We start from the raw sequence: 16,029 nt of genomic DNA on the forward strand, positions 1-16,029 counted from the left end.
CTTATGTGAAATTTCCAACATGGAAACCCAACATGGGCCTTCACTCTGGAAATGCAATTATGTTTTCTCTTCTTTTGTTGAAGAGACAGAAATCTATTGTGATTGACAGCTCTTGGCGCCTATAAACCTTTGAGTAGTTTGCTAAGGCTCTGGCATCACTAATTTCCAGCTCAAAAAGTCATCAAATACCTCTGAGTGATTATCTGTGCCAATTCGAGATGTTATCATTATTCTTTCTTCCTAAGTGTAGAGATCTCAACTGTGAACATCTGTCCTGTGATGGATTGGTTATGGCCGTGATGGGATTGCATCATTTTAAAGAATATGTGTGAGTGTGTGTGTCTATGTGTCTGTGTGTATCACCCCCCAGTGGTTTCAGAACTCAGACCTTCCCATCTCCACGTTCATTGTGGGAAGTAGGGGTTGGAGCCCCTGGGAAGACAAGGACTGTATACCCCAGGAGAAAAACCAGGTCTCTTTGATGGGAGCCACATCTGCCCCCTGTGGCCAGCACTACTGCCCTTCCTTGCCTTTCTCTGATAGTCTCATGAGTTGCTGGGCTTACCCAGGCCCAACCCAGTTGTTGGCCTTCTAGCGAAGGACCCTCCTGAAGCAGCTTCAGCTGGTCCTCAACCGATCCATTGACCGAGAATTGGTTGCCAGGCCCATAACAGAAGCCTTTCCTCTGGATAGAGCTTGTCTGAACCTGAGCTGTCCTTGGCCCAGCCTTGAGGTCCCCCACCCCACAGCAGAGCAGCCTGGGAGTTCTGGGAAGGGCTATCAGAGAGCCTTTGATCCAATGGGCACGGCAGGAAATGTGTGAGTGACTGACGGCTGCCCGCAGGCAGAATTCGATTGAGTCACGGCCCTGTGGCCGCCCCCTTATTTACCCAGGTGTTCATGGGATAGGGGCAAGTGAGCCAGCATCTGCTAGAACTTGAGCCAGTCAGGCACTGTTGATTTAGAGAAGGAAGTGCAAAGCCAAAGGATGCTCAATCTTATCCCTTCAGGAATGCAGAGCCTGGTGCTGAGCTTGAAGAAAACTAAAGAGAATCTAATGAAATCCTCTTTAATTTGGCATGACGAGTATACCACAACAATGGCTAACTTTTTGGCACATTAAGGCTTATCCTTTTCACATGTCTGTGAGATAGGTGCTATTATTATTCCCATTTTACAGATGAGGAAACTGAGATGAGAGAAATGAATAGCTTGCCCAGGGCACATGGGATTGAAAGTCAGATCCAAACTCCCTTGTAATCCCCAGACCCTGACTTCTTCACTTTCCTGTGACTCAGGTGCGAAGATGCCTCCATCCTCTGTTGAGGGATTACGGGGTGAGGGTGCTGTAGCTGGAGGCAGGAGAGCACTGCGTTTGAACCCCGCCTCTGACCCTCAAAATCTCCGTCTTGTTTTCTTAGGAGGGAGGGTGGTGGACTGACCTGAGTACCGACGTGTACTTGGGAAGACCTGAGTTCAGATGCTGCCTTAGACAGTTGCTAAGTGTGAGAGCATGTTCAGGTCTCTTTATCAGAATTTCCCCATCTGAGCAAGGAGGGTAAGAGCACAAGTGGCACCTTTCTCCCAGAGTTCTTCTGAACTCAAATGATAGGATGAATTTCGAGTTCTTTGCAAAACTTCAAACCCTTTATTAACAAAAATCTTGGGAGGGGAGGAGGGTGGGAGGAGGCGGCGGCAGAATGAGCCTGTGGCTTCATTGGTAGAAGGAACAGCTGATGAGGAAACTCTTTCATTGGAGGTCACTGCCTTCTCTGAGACATCTTGCCTTGATGAGCTGCCTGGGGCGGGGGTGGGGGGGTGTCACTGAAATGATGAGTGCCTTACTCAGGATCACACAGCCAGAGGAAGATTTGAACCCAGGTCTTTCTAACTGTCTACTTTACCATGCTGCCTCAGTTCCCCCCAAATTATTTTACATCCATTTATATGCTTTTTGATTTATTATTATCATTATTTTATCATAAAATTGGGGGCAGTTATTTTTTTAGTTTGCTAACCAGATGCCCACTCTCTCTCTGCCAGAATTCTCAGTCAACTGAAGCCTTGCAAAGAGAAATCATATATAGTTAGAAGAGGGACCCGTTCCAAGTTCGGAAAGGAAACTGATAATACAGGCTGCTCTGTGGCGCCTGGCATGCTGTCCTTCTAAATGGATTCCGACAGAAAGATTTGACTTATTCCTGGGAGTTACTTTGTGTATCCCTGGGTCCTAATTTAAGATGTTAATATTCAAGTCATTTTTGCTTTTATTCCATGTGATTTTGAGGCATTGAATCAGCTTCTTTCCAGAACCAAGATTAGCATGATGAATCTGCAGTTGTTGGGGGCCTGCTGCCATAGCAGGCAGGCTCTCAGACAGACCTGTGCAATTGTCCTCATATTGTGCACGGCGGCTGCCTGCTGTGCCTTTACTGCTGGCAGGTGCTTGAACCCGAGAGATGTTTGGAGATAATAAATCTGTGCTGTTCATCAAAGTGCTTTATGCCTGTGTCTCTGATCTCTGCCTTAATAATAAATGGCTTCTTCCCATGGATTTGTCCATGGTGACACCACTGTCCACTGTTCAGTTATTCTCCAATAAGTCAATGGAGCTGGGTTCTTTTCTGTGTTTGCTCCATCCATGTATGCCAATATGAACCATCCTTGCCTGCCCACCTTGTGTGAGCTTTGACCAAGTTGTTGAATGTCTTGTCCACTTGTTAGCATGGCAGGATCAGACTGTAAGATGACATTGGACCTTCAGTGCTCTGAAATGGTCATTAATGACCTTCTGCCTTCCAGATCCAATGGGCCTTTGGGGGGCCTCTTTCTTTTTGACATTTCTAAAGCACATTAGTCTGATGAAGCCTCGTTCTTGGGAGAGAGGTTGGGGCTAGAAAGAGATTGGGAAGTCACCTGAAAAGAGATGAGATAACTCAGACCATGAAAGAAAGAAAAGTCTCAGAGGGATTGGTTGTTGAGAGAAATGTATGTAGATGCCATGGACTGAATCTTTTCTAAAGGCCATACAGAATAGAAGGAAAGGGTGGAGATGGGAGCTCTATTCACAGTGTCATGGATGCTCAGAGATGGCGCTCTGCTGGCCCAGCCTTGGAGATCAAGTCAAGTCTACAAGCTTTTGTCGTATGTATACCAGGCCATTGTGCTAAGATCACAGGTATCTCCGAACCCAGGGATCTGTCCACATCATGATGAAGTCTTGAAGGAGGGCTTTTGTAAAGGTTTTAAAATCTCTTATTAAAAAGTATCAGTCAAGGACATAACTGTGCATGGCTGGTGATGCACAAATTGAATTACACATAGCCTGTCCCTCCCTTCTAAAGACACTCTGTGAAATAGTGGATATATGGCTCTATTTGGATGGAGGAAGACCCAGGGGCAGCTAGGTGGTGCAGTGGATAGAGCACTGGGCCTAGAGTCAGGAAGACCTGAGTTTAAATCCGGCCTCAGATACTTATTAGCTGTGTGACCCTGGGAAAGTCACTTCACCCTCTTTGCCTCAGTTTCCTCATCTGTAAAATGAGGTGGAGAAGGAAATGCCAACCACTCTAGGATCTTTGCCAAGAAAACCCCAAAATGGGGTCATGAAGAGTCAGACACGACTGAACAGCAAGCTACTTTGCTTGTCTCAGCCTCGGTTTCCTGATGTGTAAATTGGTGGTTAATAATTAGGCTTGTGCCTGTCTCCCAGGGGCTGGGGGCTCACATGATTCAAGTTATGTAAGGTGATTTGCAAATTTTTAAAAGGTGCTCTGTAAATACTGAGAGACAGTGTCGCCTAGTGGATAGAGAGCTGGTTTCGGAGTCAGAAAGATTGTCTTCAAAGCCCACCTCTGACAAGTATTGGCTTTGTGACCCTGAGTTAAGTCACTGAAGTCTCTTGGCCTCAATTTTCTCATCAGCACAATGGGGGCAGGGGTGGAGCTGGTAGTCCCTAAGGTCTGATCCCATGCCCTTCGGTCCCCATGTCCATGACAGGGCATATTCTTTTTATCAGATTGCTACAGCCTTGGCCAAGCCGCAAGCTGAATGACGTGTAGCGGTAAAGTTACAGAAAGACTGAAATTACAGAAGGAAACATTTCAGGGCCTTTGGGAAGACGTCCTGGGGTTGAGTTCAAACCCTTCCGTTCTCAAAGGAAGTTCTGGGGATGATGGTGGAAGGGGGATGTTTAGTACTTAGCTAAAAAAAGCACGTTCAAATTGTTTTCTACCATTTGGAGAATGTCTCCCCAGTCATCCACCCAACAAGAGGCTGTCTTTAAAAGCAGTATTTTTTAGGAGTGAGTGGAAACTCAATGCCTCCCCATCTTTAAAAAGAAAAAAAAGAAAGCTTTCAGGGCCTGGAGGTGTGGTCACTGCAAGGACCAGGGGGACACTGTACGTGTGGGCCGAGCCACAGACAGACCCCAGAGGTAATAAGCATTCGATCCCAAGATGAGCACGCCAAGAAAGAGCCCCGTTCTCAGGACTGTTGCATTTTTGTTCTGTGATTAAAAGTGTTACAATGAAAAACATTGCACGCCCAGGGACTCAGAGGAAGCTAGGCTCTTGGGTCTGGGTCTGCATTCAGGGCTCCTGGAATGAAGGTCTAGAGGCTGCGGAGGCCGCTCCACGGCACCCCTAGCCAGCCTTTGCTCTGCTTCTTGGTACAAAGGTCAGGTCCAACAGCCTCGGCTGGAAAAGGTTTTAAAACCTTTGCAAAGTGTTTTAAGTCCATGTGAAATGGGGGTGCATCGTTGCTGTTTGCAGGAGGCCAGGGAGCAGACCCAGAGATCATTAGGAAACTCTGCAGAGTCCCGTTCCCAAACCATGGTCAGTTTGACCGGTCTCAGAAACTGCTGATCATACTCTTCCCATTGGCTTTCTCTGAAAGGCGTTTCACCAGCTGAGAAGCTTCATGATGGTAGCACCAGTAGACAGTGAGGGTGGGAAGAACTTGAAGTCTAGACCTGGGAAGGTCCTCAGAGATCTAGAGAGAGAAGGGGAGTGACTGCCCCAAGGTCACACTGCCAGTAAGCATTGGAGGTGAGATCTAAACCCAGGCCCTCTTAACTCCGGAACCGTCGTTCTTTCCGCAGGACCGTTTGCCTTTCAGAACCTTCTTCTTCTGAAAGTTTACCTAGGTTACACAGGATTGATGAAAGGGAGATTCAGAGGCCTTACTGAACCTTCTCCAAATGAACTGAGGTGAAATCTCCTAAAATGCCCCCTGAGTACCATTGAGGTCACCAGAGGGGCAGCACAGCCTGGTAGATAGCGCCCTGGACTTTGTAATTAGAAAGGTCTGGGTTCAGATTCCATCCACGGATATGTGCGAATAGCGTGAGCCCAGCTGGGAAAGTCAATAACTTCTCTAGGCTTCACTTTGCTCATCTGTAAAATGAGGGAGTTGGACAGAATGGCCTCCAAGTTCCCTCCCAGCATTAAAAGTCTACGACAAGAGAGATAATGATGGGGAGGGTGACAACTGACGCCTCCATGGCGCTTTCAATTTTATCAACTTTGAAATGAGTTTTCACATCTGAGTCTCACAACAAGCCAGGCCAGACAGGTGCTATAGGCACCATTATCTCCATTGAGTTGTCCTCTAGTAGTTAGGGGACTTACCCAAGGTTGCACCCCCTCCTCAGCCACTGTATAAGGGTGACGTATGCTGCAGGTGTAGACTGGAAGTTGCTCAATGTTTGAAGCCCCTAAACTTGTAAAGAAGAAATTAACTCACTGAGAGCAAAAGAGAAAAAAAAAGCCAAGTGATTAAGCTCTGAAATGAAAATTTTAGGTCTTTTTTCTTTTTTCTTCAAATCTAAAGAAATGTTGGAACACCACCTGAGTACTCTTGGAAGGAGAGGTCTGTAAGAGGAAGTTCTTGCTACCCCTCAACGATGCTCCTCATAAACATGACCGTGGGAGCCAGACTGGCAATGGCTGGGCCTCGGACACCCCCGGAGGGAGTGGGTTGGATTTCTCCCTGGCCTCCACTTTCTTGGTTGTTCCCAAAGGCTTGCGATCTCCAACAATATAGCTCCATCCCATCCATCCCTTCCCTTCCAGGTAGCTCCCCCACGTGTGCCCCAAAGAGCCTGGCTGAGGAATCTCCTTGTTTCTTTCTGACATTTCAACCTTTCTGTGGCGTCCTATGGGCTGCCCGTTAGGATGTCATCCCTCGCTCAATGAGCTGCCCACTCACTTTCTCGTGAATATTTCCTTGATGATGTCTCCTCCTCCATAATTTCTTGTTTGCAGCATTTCATAAATGCCTTCTGCCCGCCGTGTGTGTCTCCATCGTGCTTTGAGAGATCCTCCGCTTTCATTCTTCGGAGATGATGGTGTTTTGTGACTTGTAAAAATATGCCGACGATAGACAAGTACTGGTGTTGAAAAAGTGGGCGATGGTTCTAAAATCGCGTTTTAGTGTTTGGGTTATCGTGAGCTATTTACACATTGTAAGAACATGAGAGACAGCGTGACATGGTGGATGGAGAGCCTGTCTTTGTATCAGGAAGACTCAGGTCCAAGCGCACCATGGCCACGTTCTGGCTGTGTCACCCTGGGCAAGTCACATCTCCTGGGGCTCCGGGCAGCCTTCTCAAGCTGTAAGGGGCAGAGAAGGTGCTGGCCTGCTTGCTGGAGGGAAACTCCTCACTGGGTCTTCCCTGTCCCAGGTCCAGTCTCTGCCCTGTGCTAAGAACATGCTGGTCCTTCAGAACTCTTGAGGCAGTCACTGTGGAAGTCATCTCCATGGAGGCCATGGAGCTTTTTAGGAGATTTTAGGAGATTTGTCTCCTATAGATGCTGGAGTCTTTGGAGCTTCCACAGCGACCTAGACTGCATGCCTCATGCCAGGGGGAAATTTTTTGTTGGTCAAGATCTCCTGTAGGGTGATAGTTGGGTTTTCCAAAGGAGCAGGCCCGTCCATTTTGATTCAGAGTGTTGGGATTAAGGCTAGAGTTAGGTTTTTGAAGGGGCATTGAAGTTGTTCAAGGGGAAGATGCTGTCATACACAAAACTGTTCTTTCCCCCAAAGTTTAACGCCTGTCTTCAAGGAACAGTAAAAGAATGGCAACCTTTGGCTTTTGAGTTGGGATGCAATTGAGTCTCCCGGTCCTTCCAGGCTGGCTATTGCTGATTAATGGTCTTGAGGGGCCAATCCCTTCGGCCGTTCAGCTTTTAAAAATATTTCTAAATACCTAGGAGGCCTGTCTCTATGAAAGCCAGAGACTAGGGGCAGACAATGCCTTAAGTACATTATTTTGATTGGGGTGACTTTATTCATCATACTCAATTACTTTCAGTAATCCATGCCAGAGAAAATAATACAAATGATGTCTGATGTGTTCAACAAGTGGGAAGGGATGCTCTGTATTAAAAAAAAAAGGTTGGAACAATGGAGTGGTTAAATGAAGGAAGGTTGCAGCCAAGAGCATTGGGAATCTGGGTCTTTCTTTAGGATTTTCACTGGAGACCCATGATTTTTAGGCGGTGATAAAGAAAACCTGTTTTTTAAAATTTTTAATTAAATTTTTATGATGGAGGCTTTGGCAGATGCTGTTATTTAAATATTCAGTATGGGTAGAGCCAAGGTGAAAGCAGCATTGAGAGGTCTGAGGCCTCAGTACAGTAGGATTTGTCATATGTTAGGGGGAAGGGCTCTGTCTAAGTGGACATCAAATGTATTTGCTCCCGTCCCACAGGACTAGTGACTAGGTTCATTAGCAAAGCCTCTTCCAAGGTGGAGGGGCTAATTATGTCTAAGGTCACGGTCTTCTCTCTCCTCCATCCCTTACTGGAAGAGCTGAACGTCAAATCCAGCCTCAGGCACCGGGCTAGCTCTGTGACCTAAACCACTGCCTGCCTCAGTTTCCTCCCCTGTAAAATGGGGACAAGAAGAGCATTCATATCACGGGGTTATTGTGAGGATCAAAGGAGATAACATTTGGAAAGCTCTCTGCACAGTACCTGGCACATAAAAGGGGCCAAATAAATGCTTATTCCCTTTCCCTAATGCTGAGGATATGAGTCATGAGGGTAAGGTTAGTCCTGTGCTAAAGAATTCTGGGGTCTGAGACCAGGGGATGGGACCTTGTCCAGCCCCTTCATTTTAAAGATTAGGAAATCGAGGCCCAAAGAAACAAGCATTTATGTAGCACTTACTACGTGCCAGGCACTTTGCAAATGTTATATCATTGTGCCAGAGGCCAGATTCACACTCAGGTCTTCGCTACTCCAGGTCCAGTACTTTGTGCCCCATGGTGCCCCCTAACTCCTAAACTTGCCTGGCTCTTCCAGTATGGGCAGGTAGCTGTCAGCCAGGCTCACCAGTCTAGAGCCTCATCTGCTTAGCACCTGCTCGGGGCAGGGCCCTCTGCCAGGCCCTGGGGCACTACCTGGCCTGGGGCAGGGGAGGGGAGAGGCCAGCCAGGTAGAGAACTGTGATCCACATGCTGAGAGGGACAGAAGGGACTCAGACAGCAGCATGAGAGATGCAAGGACTGGGAGCTCACCCTCAGGCCAGTGGGGACAAGAATCAGGGACCGAAGGGTGGCCGTTTCCAAAAGGCAGAAGTGGGAGATGGGAAGAGAGCACTGCAGGCATAGGGACAGCCAGAGAAAGGGCCTGGAGATCAGCAGGAGCCCTGGGTAAGCAGGCAGAGCAGTTTCCTCAGACTTTCAGGGGCCGTTAGAAGCGCTCCACAGCTAGCCTGGCATCGTGGCAGGAGGACAGCTTTAGTGTCAGGAAGATGCCGGGTCAGCTTCCATCCCCAACACAGCTAATTAACTTCTCTGGGACAGTTTTCTTAACCACAAAATAAGGAAACTGGACAAAATGTCCCCTCCATTTCTGAATCCACCATCCCAGGGAATATGGAAAAGGGGTATGATAGAGGGTATGAAAGGCCTGCTTCAAAACCTGGGTTCAAATCCTGCCTCTGACTGATGCAGCTACAAGGCACGTGACCCCAGACAGGTCATTTCAACTCTCAGCATCTTAGGAAACCCCCTAAGACTGGACAGGACGGACTAGCTGGTCATCAGCGTCCATCCGGGAGGGAATTCCCAATGCCATGACACAGGGCTGGATGGACACAGGAAGACGCCAGCCCCAGGCTTGCTGTTGCTTCTTCCCTTTGAGTCCATTCCTGGAAAATGGACCAAGGATCCCCCTGCGTCCGTGTCTGGCCCATGCTGGGTTCATACACAGCAGAGAGATCAGTGCCCGACGGAATTTTTCACCTGAGAAAAGGGGGTTGGTCCCATGACTAGGCGTGTGCTGCCCGGCCAAGATAAGACTCAGAAATCCCTGGTCATTACTCCACCCTCTTACAGACCCAGGCGTTACATCAAGTGGCTTCAGAGCCCCCTGGGTTTCATTCTCTGCCCCCCTTGTCATAGAGGGGGCAAACGGCCTCTGGAAAGGCCAAGGGCTCCAGAGTCCATCCCAGGGCTTGAATCCCCACCAGGATGCAAGACACTCCTGACCTTTCCCCGACGGGCATTCGTCCTTCATTTTTGTTCCCAGCCCCTCCACTGATGTTACCGACCCAGACCCCAATACCCATGTGCCCTGGGGGCTCAGGGACCCCAGCTTGAGGCAGTCTAAAACTGTGTGTGTAAGCAGGCAGGCCTGCCCTGGGGGGACGGGTCAGTGGGTGCCAGCCTCCCTCACCTCGGCTGTTTGCTTCTCTCCGCAGAGACCCTTCTGGACGACTTCCTGCTCACATACACCGTCTTCATGAGCACCGATGATTTGTGCCAGGCGCTGCTGCGGCAATATCCTTCCTTAACTGCAGGACGCTTTGCAGGCTGCTGTCCCAACAGATGTTTCACGCTCCAAACCATCTGCCTTGCTTAATTAGCCAGGTTGTGAGGGAGCATGGGGCAGGTTAAGGGCTCCTATCTTCATCACAGAGGTTAAAATGAGGCAGAATTGGGGGAAGGGAGAGGAAGGAACAAGCATTTATTAAGCACCTACTGTATGCCAGTCACTGTGCTAATCACTTTGCTAATAGTATTTGATCCATAACCCTGGGAAGTAGGTGCTTTTATTATTCCCATTTTATAGTTGAGGAAACTAAGGCAGCGAGAGGTTAGTGACTTGCCCAGGGTCATACAGCTAGTTAAATGTATGGGTCTCCTGTGCCTAGAACTCTGTGCATCGTGGTTCCACCTCGTCCTGGTCATGGGCAGTACCACAAAATGTCCCCGTATCATGGAGAAAATGTCCAGTTGATACTATTTCGTGTCTTCATATGTGGGACTCATTTATAATTGCTTAGAAATCCTGGAAGCAAATGTTTAGCCTTAGATAAACTTAGACTCAAGTAGTTGTGTCCTGACAAGTTTTTAGAGTTAGTGGTGGATAGATAGATAGGTAGATAGATAGACAGACAGACTAAGCATTTATTAAGCACCTGCTGTGTTCCAGGCTCTATGCTATGCACTGGATACAAATACAAGCAAAATGAAGAATAGTCCTTGCCCTTGAGGAGCTTACGGTCTAGGCAGTGTGGAAAGGGGAGAGGGGGAGGGTATGGAAACGGCCAGGATGGGACTTGGAAGCCGGGACGGAGAAGGAGAAGGCCAACGGGAGGTTCTGAGGGGAGGGGGTGGAGACGCCAGGGAATGGCAGGGTTGGCTGAGCTCCAGAGGGAAATTCCAGCGATGCCGGAATGCTAGGAAATAATCATTCATCAGTAACATCATAGCATGTCTATGACGCTTTGGCAAAGCACTCTACGTATATTCTCCCATTAAATCCTCACAACACTTCTGTAAGATAGCTGCTATTTGGGGCAGCTAGGTGGTGCAGTGGATAGAGTACTGGCCTTGGAGTCAGGAGGACCTGAGTTCAAATCCAGTCTCAGGCACTTGACACTTACTAGCCGTGTGACCCTGGGCAAGTCATTTAACCCCGATTGCTTTACCAAAAAGTAAAATAAATAAATAAATAAATGATCTGCTATTATCCCTGTTTTACAGATGAGGAAAATTGAGACCCAGAGAGGTTTCATAAACATTTATTAATGGTTTAGTGACTTGCTCAAGGTCCCACAGCCAGTGACTGAGGCGTTTTGAACTCGGGTCTTCAGTGCGCCACCTAGCTGCTGTGTAAGGTAGTGTACTGATGGAGGTAGGTTACTCCCTTCTCATGGCCCAGTGAGAAATTAGGAGTTAAAGGATGAGCAACTAGGTGGCTCAGTGGATAGAGCACTGGGCCTGGCATCAGGAAGACCTGAGTTCAAATCTAGCCTCAGACACTTACTAGTTGTGTTACCCTGGACAAGTCACTTAACCCTGTTTGCCTCAGTTTCCTTATCTGTGCCAAGAAAACCCCAAATGGGGTCATAGAGAGTTAGACACAATTGTAACATCTGAATAACAACAACATGGGAGCTCAGTTCAAATCCTGTCCCTGTCCAGGCAAAACATTTGACTTTTCTCTGGGCCTTAACTTCCTCACCTGCAAAATGTGAAGGTGGGGATAGATGACTCTGAATTCCCTTCTGGGCCTAAACCCATCGTCCTTCCTCTTCACCAAGTGGACGTGGGCCTCAGTTTCCTCATCTGTAAAATGGGAGTGATAACGGCACCCACCTCATAGTGTGGTTGGGCCAGGTAAACAATATACACCCCCACCTGACCGTGTGAATGTGAGTTGTTGCTATCAACCACAGCAGATAGGATCCAATTTAACACACTCACTGTTTGTTAAGGACAAGACGTAGATGTGATGTTGAAAGACCCAGCCTCCCCAGCAGGTCTGCGCCACCCAATTGCTGCCCAGTCAGCCTAACACGCCTCAGGAAGTCATTGCCACCATATGCAGCCAAGGGGCTCGTCACAACCCATCGTGACATCTTGTAGGACGGTGACTCGATCTTCACACGACCCCCTTTGAACACCATGAACCTGAATTCTAATGGCCGGCCATGTTTTCTGGTTCATCATAATTCTTTTAAATCTCTGGACTGACATGGCTCTGTATGTTGTTTCCAACTCAGAGTATTTTTGCTATACGATACAATAGGGTAGGGGGTGGTGGGGAGCGGCGTGGAGTGGCGTGGAGAGTGGCAGTGGGGGTATCTCTGTTAGTGAGCACAGGAATGGGAGAAGGCCTCCTTTGACCACCGCACCATCTCCAGGGGCCCAAATGAGACCCCACTCTCCTGCCCCTTCTTGCATTGTGGGAAAATCAGTGATGTTTGCCAATCCTAACTGTTTTAAAGCTTCTAAATTTCCATCATTCTTACCCAGGACTGAGGATGGCAATGATAACAATGGGGAATGTCATTTGGAAGTCAGTCATGATTGCCTAATTATTTAAAGATACTAAATTTGCAGAAAAATATTGATAGGAAAAGGGACAGCTAGGTGGCACCATGGATAGAATGCTGGGCCTGGCCTGAGTTCAAATCCGGCCTTGGATGCTTACTAGCTGGGTGACTCTGGGCAAGTCACTTAACTTGTGCCTGCCTCAGTTTCCTTATCTGTAAAATGAGCCAGAAAAGGAAATGTCAAGCCACTCTAGTACCTTTGCCAAGAAAACTCCAAATGGGGTCATGGAGAGTCAGATATGACTGAAAAACAACTGAACTGTCCTACAGTCCCTCTGGTCCTCAGGCTTCCTTGGGCTTTACCCCAGAAGCGATCCTAGCCATCCTGAATGTGGCCAGATTTTCTAGAGGTATGAGGTAGACTCAGCTCCACAGGGGCACAGGCCAGGTCTTAGCTGAACTTTTTATCTCACCTTGTGTTCTGTACACAGTAGGCGTTTAATGAAAGTCGGTGGAAATCAGCATGTTTCCAGTTTTCCTAGTTATTTCCCACGCAGTGACTCTCAGTGGGTCGGGATGTGGCCTGGGGTCATATCCCAGCTCCTGAGGATGGGAAGCCTTTGGTGCTTTCAGCTGGAATCGCCCAAATAGTTGCGAGGGACTCTGATCATGAAGCCTCAAGGTCTCGTACTAAGAGGCTCATGACAAGGTGGCATCTGACCCCTCCAGGAGCATCACTGACTTCTCGCAACGGAGAAGGCTTCATTTTGCAGAGGGGGACAATGAGACTCTTGGGGGAGGGGTGAGAGTAGCCATCGGCATTTCAAGTGCGAGAAAAGCTGGGCCAACTTTCATCCACACAAAACAGAACATGCTCCATGCTGTGGCTGCTTGGGCAGCGTGTACTATAGGCTGTACATGAACACTGCCAAATCCCCTGGGACATTCGTTCACCCACGTACTCTCAGGGGGTAAAAGGAGGAATTCCTCCTAACTGGTTCCTAGAGCAAACTCTAAAATAAAGCTTATCCTTCTGGTAGCCCCAGCCTCGCAAGGCCTGTTCAAATGGTTGAGCTCGGTGTCAGGAGGGGGCAGGAGCAGGCAAGAGGTAGGAGGGAGGGGGGCAGGTCTGTGATTAAGCCACGTTTTATTAAAAAGTGCAAACAAAGCACAAACTAAGAGTCAAGCTGACTTTATGATTAGAATTTTCTTGTAAAGACCGGGTGATTCCAGCCGAGAGCACCAAAAGTTGCCCGCTCTCGTGAGCTGGGCAAGGTTCTAGATGTGCCCAGGCAACATTCTGCCCTGCTGATTGTCGCTGGGTGAGGAAGAGCAAGGGTACTTGGAAACATGCTCATTTATTAAACACCTACTGTGTACAGAGCCCAGGGCTAGAACACAAGGGGAGATAAAAGCGTTGGCTAAGACCTGGCTTGTGCCCTGATGGGACTAATGGTCTGCTTCACCTCTCTAGAAAAGCTAGCTGTTTTCAGGATAGCTAGTATCACTCTCAGGCATGAGCCTGAGGGCCAGAGGATTATGGGACCAGAAATCTGGATCTGGAAGGGACCTCCGAGGTCACCCAGCCCAACCAGAAAACCAAGGCCCAGGGAGGTTATGTGACTTCATCATCTATCTAAAGCTGGACGGGCCCTTAGAAGTCAGTTGTTATATATGAGAAAACTGAGGCCCAGCCAGGTAGTGTGATCGGCCAAAAGCCACAAAGATCATAGACATTGGAGGCAAGATTTGAACCCAGGTCTTCTATGCAAAGCATTATAGGTTATGAGCTGTCAGGGACCTTGGAGGTGAACTATTCTAACCCATTCATCTTTCTAAGGAGGAGACTAACACTCAGAAAGCCTGACTTCTTCAAGGTGACCTGAGCTCTAAGTAAGGGTGGGATTTGAACCTATATCCTTGGGATCCAGGCCAAGTGGTTTTTGTTTTTTTAAAAAAAAACGCTGGTCCCTATTTAACATTCAGGGTTCTAGTCTCCTCCTAAAGCAGGAAGTCTAAACCTGGGGCCCATTTTTTACATTATTTTGATAACTATATTTCCATATAACTGACTTCTTATGTATTTTATACATTTAAAAACTTTTCTTTTTTGGGGTAGGCAATAGGGTTAAGTGACTTGTCCAGGTTCACACAGCTAGTAAGCGTTATGTTTCTGAGGCCAGACTTGAACCCAGGTCCTCCTGTCTCCAGGGCCGGTGCTCTATTCACTGTGCCACCAAGCTGCCCCTAAAACCTTTTATCTTAGCAGTCCGGAAACTTCACTATAAGTGCCATAGGGTCCCAAAAAGATGGAGTCTCCACCTTCATGCCACCCTAGACTCCAGTAGACCCACTTCCTTCCACCCTGTTGAATTGGGGCTAGGCCAGGTCAGGGCCTCGGGGGTGACAGTGAGAAGAGGCCATAGAAAACCCCTCATCTCAGGCCCTTCGAGGCTGCAGGTTCAAACGCTTGGGCCCACACCCAGAGCGGAGGAATTGGCCGAGGCCGGGACTCTTGGGCATCACCCGCTGCTCCGTCCCCCACCTTCCCCTGGGTTACCCGGCTCTTTTTCCTGGGCATTTGGTTCCGTGTCGTACATGGGTGCCTTCTGTTCTTTTTTTGCCACGATCGAGCATCACCACTCAGAGACAAGGGCCTCCGTCTTTGGGACTTAACTCAATGTGACGCTGCCCACGTGTTTTCTTTAACCTTTTCCACCTATTCTGCTAAGAAATATCAAGGCAAGGAAGAAAACTCGGACGTGCCTCGTCGAAAGCGGAAGGTCTTGCATCTCGTGTCCCAGTGGATCGGGCTGTACAAGGACTGGCTGTCTGAAGACGAGCCCTCTAAGATGTTCCTGAAGGTAGCACTGGGGGCTGCTGGGGGCCACCGGTGGTCACCGACCGCCTTCAAGGGTGGGAGGGCCTTTGGAATTCTTGATTTAAAGAAAAAAGGCCACACGACAGCCTTTCATTGAATGTGAATTGGGGAATCAAAGAGAGCAGGCTTTTTTGGTTTAGGTGTTGGAGGCCAAAATTTTCTGAAACAGGCGGTGATCTCCGACTAAAATCTACTTTTTTGGACTTGTTTTTTCAACAAATGATGTTGCAAGGTTTATGCCAGCTTCTCGAGAGAAGGGATTGTTCATTTTTTGTATTTGTGGACTAAAATCCCAGTTTGGGGAGGGGCAATAAAGCTCTTTGTATTACAAGGTTCTTCTCATATAAACCACAGGCCAGGTGAGTGATTAGTCAGGACTGAGCTGTCTACCCCCAAGTCTCCAATTCCATTCATTTAACAAGCATTCATTAGGCCTTGCCTGCGTGCCAGGCACCCCGTGCTGGCGATACAAACACCTTAACAGAGCCAGCCTTGCACTTAAAGAGTTTACATTTTCCCTCTTTGTGTCCACAAATCCTCCTCCTCATCAACATAGTTAACATTTATACAGCATCTACTATGTGCTGAGAGCCCTTTATAAGTTATTATCCCTATTTTACAGATGAGGACACTGAGGCAAACGGAGGTTAAGAGACTTGCCCAGGGTCACGTGGCACATTGGCTAGAACACCAGGTCTGAAATCAGGAAGACCTGGATTCAAATCCTGGCTCAGACACTTACTAGTTGTGTGACCCTGGACAAGTCACTTAAACTCTGTCTGCATCAGTTTCCTCATCTGTAAAATGGGATAATAAGAGGTTGTTGTGAGGATCGAATGAGATAATCATTGTAA

The 16,029-nt window shown here is 48.1% G+C and overlaps 1 protein-coding gene across 1 annotated transcript in view; it reads left to right on the forward strand.

The window, feature by feature from the left end:
- The window catches only part of LOC114050427 (rap guanine nucleotide exchange factor 5-like), a 235,505-nt gene that overhangs the window by 174,131 nt on the left and 45,345 nt on the right, over positions 1 to 16,029 (forward strand). The window contains exons 12-13 of the mRNA XM_027872091.1: positions 9,712 to 9,790; positions 15,014 to 15,158. Of these exons, the coding sequence (XP_027727892.1) occupies positions 9,712 to 9,790; positions 15,014 to 15,158 (224 nt within the window). The remainder of the gene's footprint in view (positions 1 to 9,711; positions 9,791 to 15,013; positions 15,159 to 16,029) is intronic.

This window comes from Vombatus ursinus, unplaced genomic scaffold (assembly GCF_900497805.2).
Source record: "Vombatus ursinus unplaced genomic scaffold, bare-nosed wombat genome assembly UNPS02014799.1, whole genome shotgun sequence".
NCBI classification, from domain to species: domain Eukaryota; kingdom Metazoa; phylum Chordata; class Mammalia; order Diprotodontia; family Vombatidae; genus Vombatus; species Vombatus ursinus.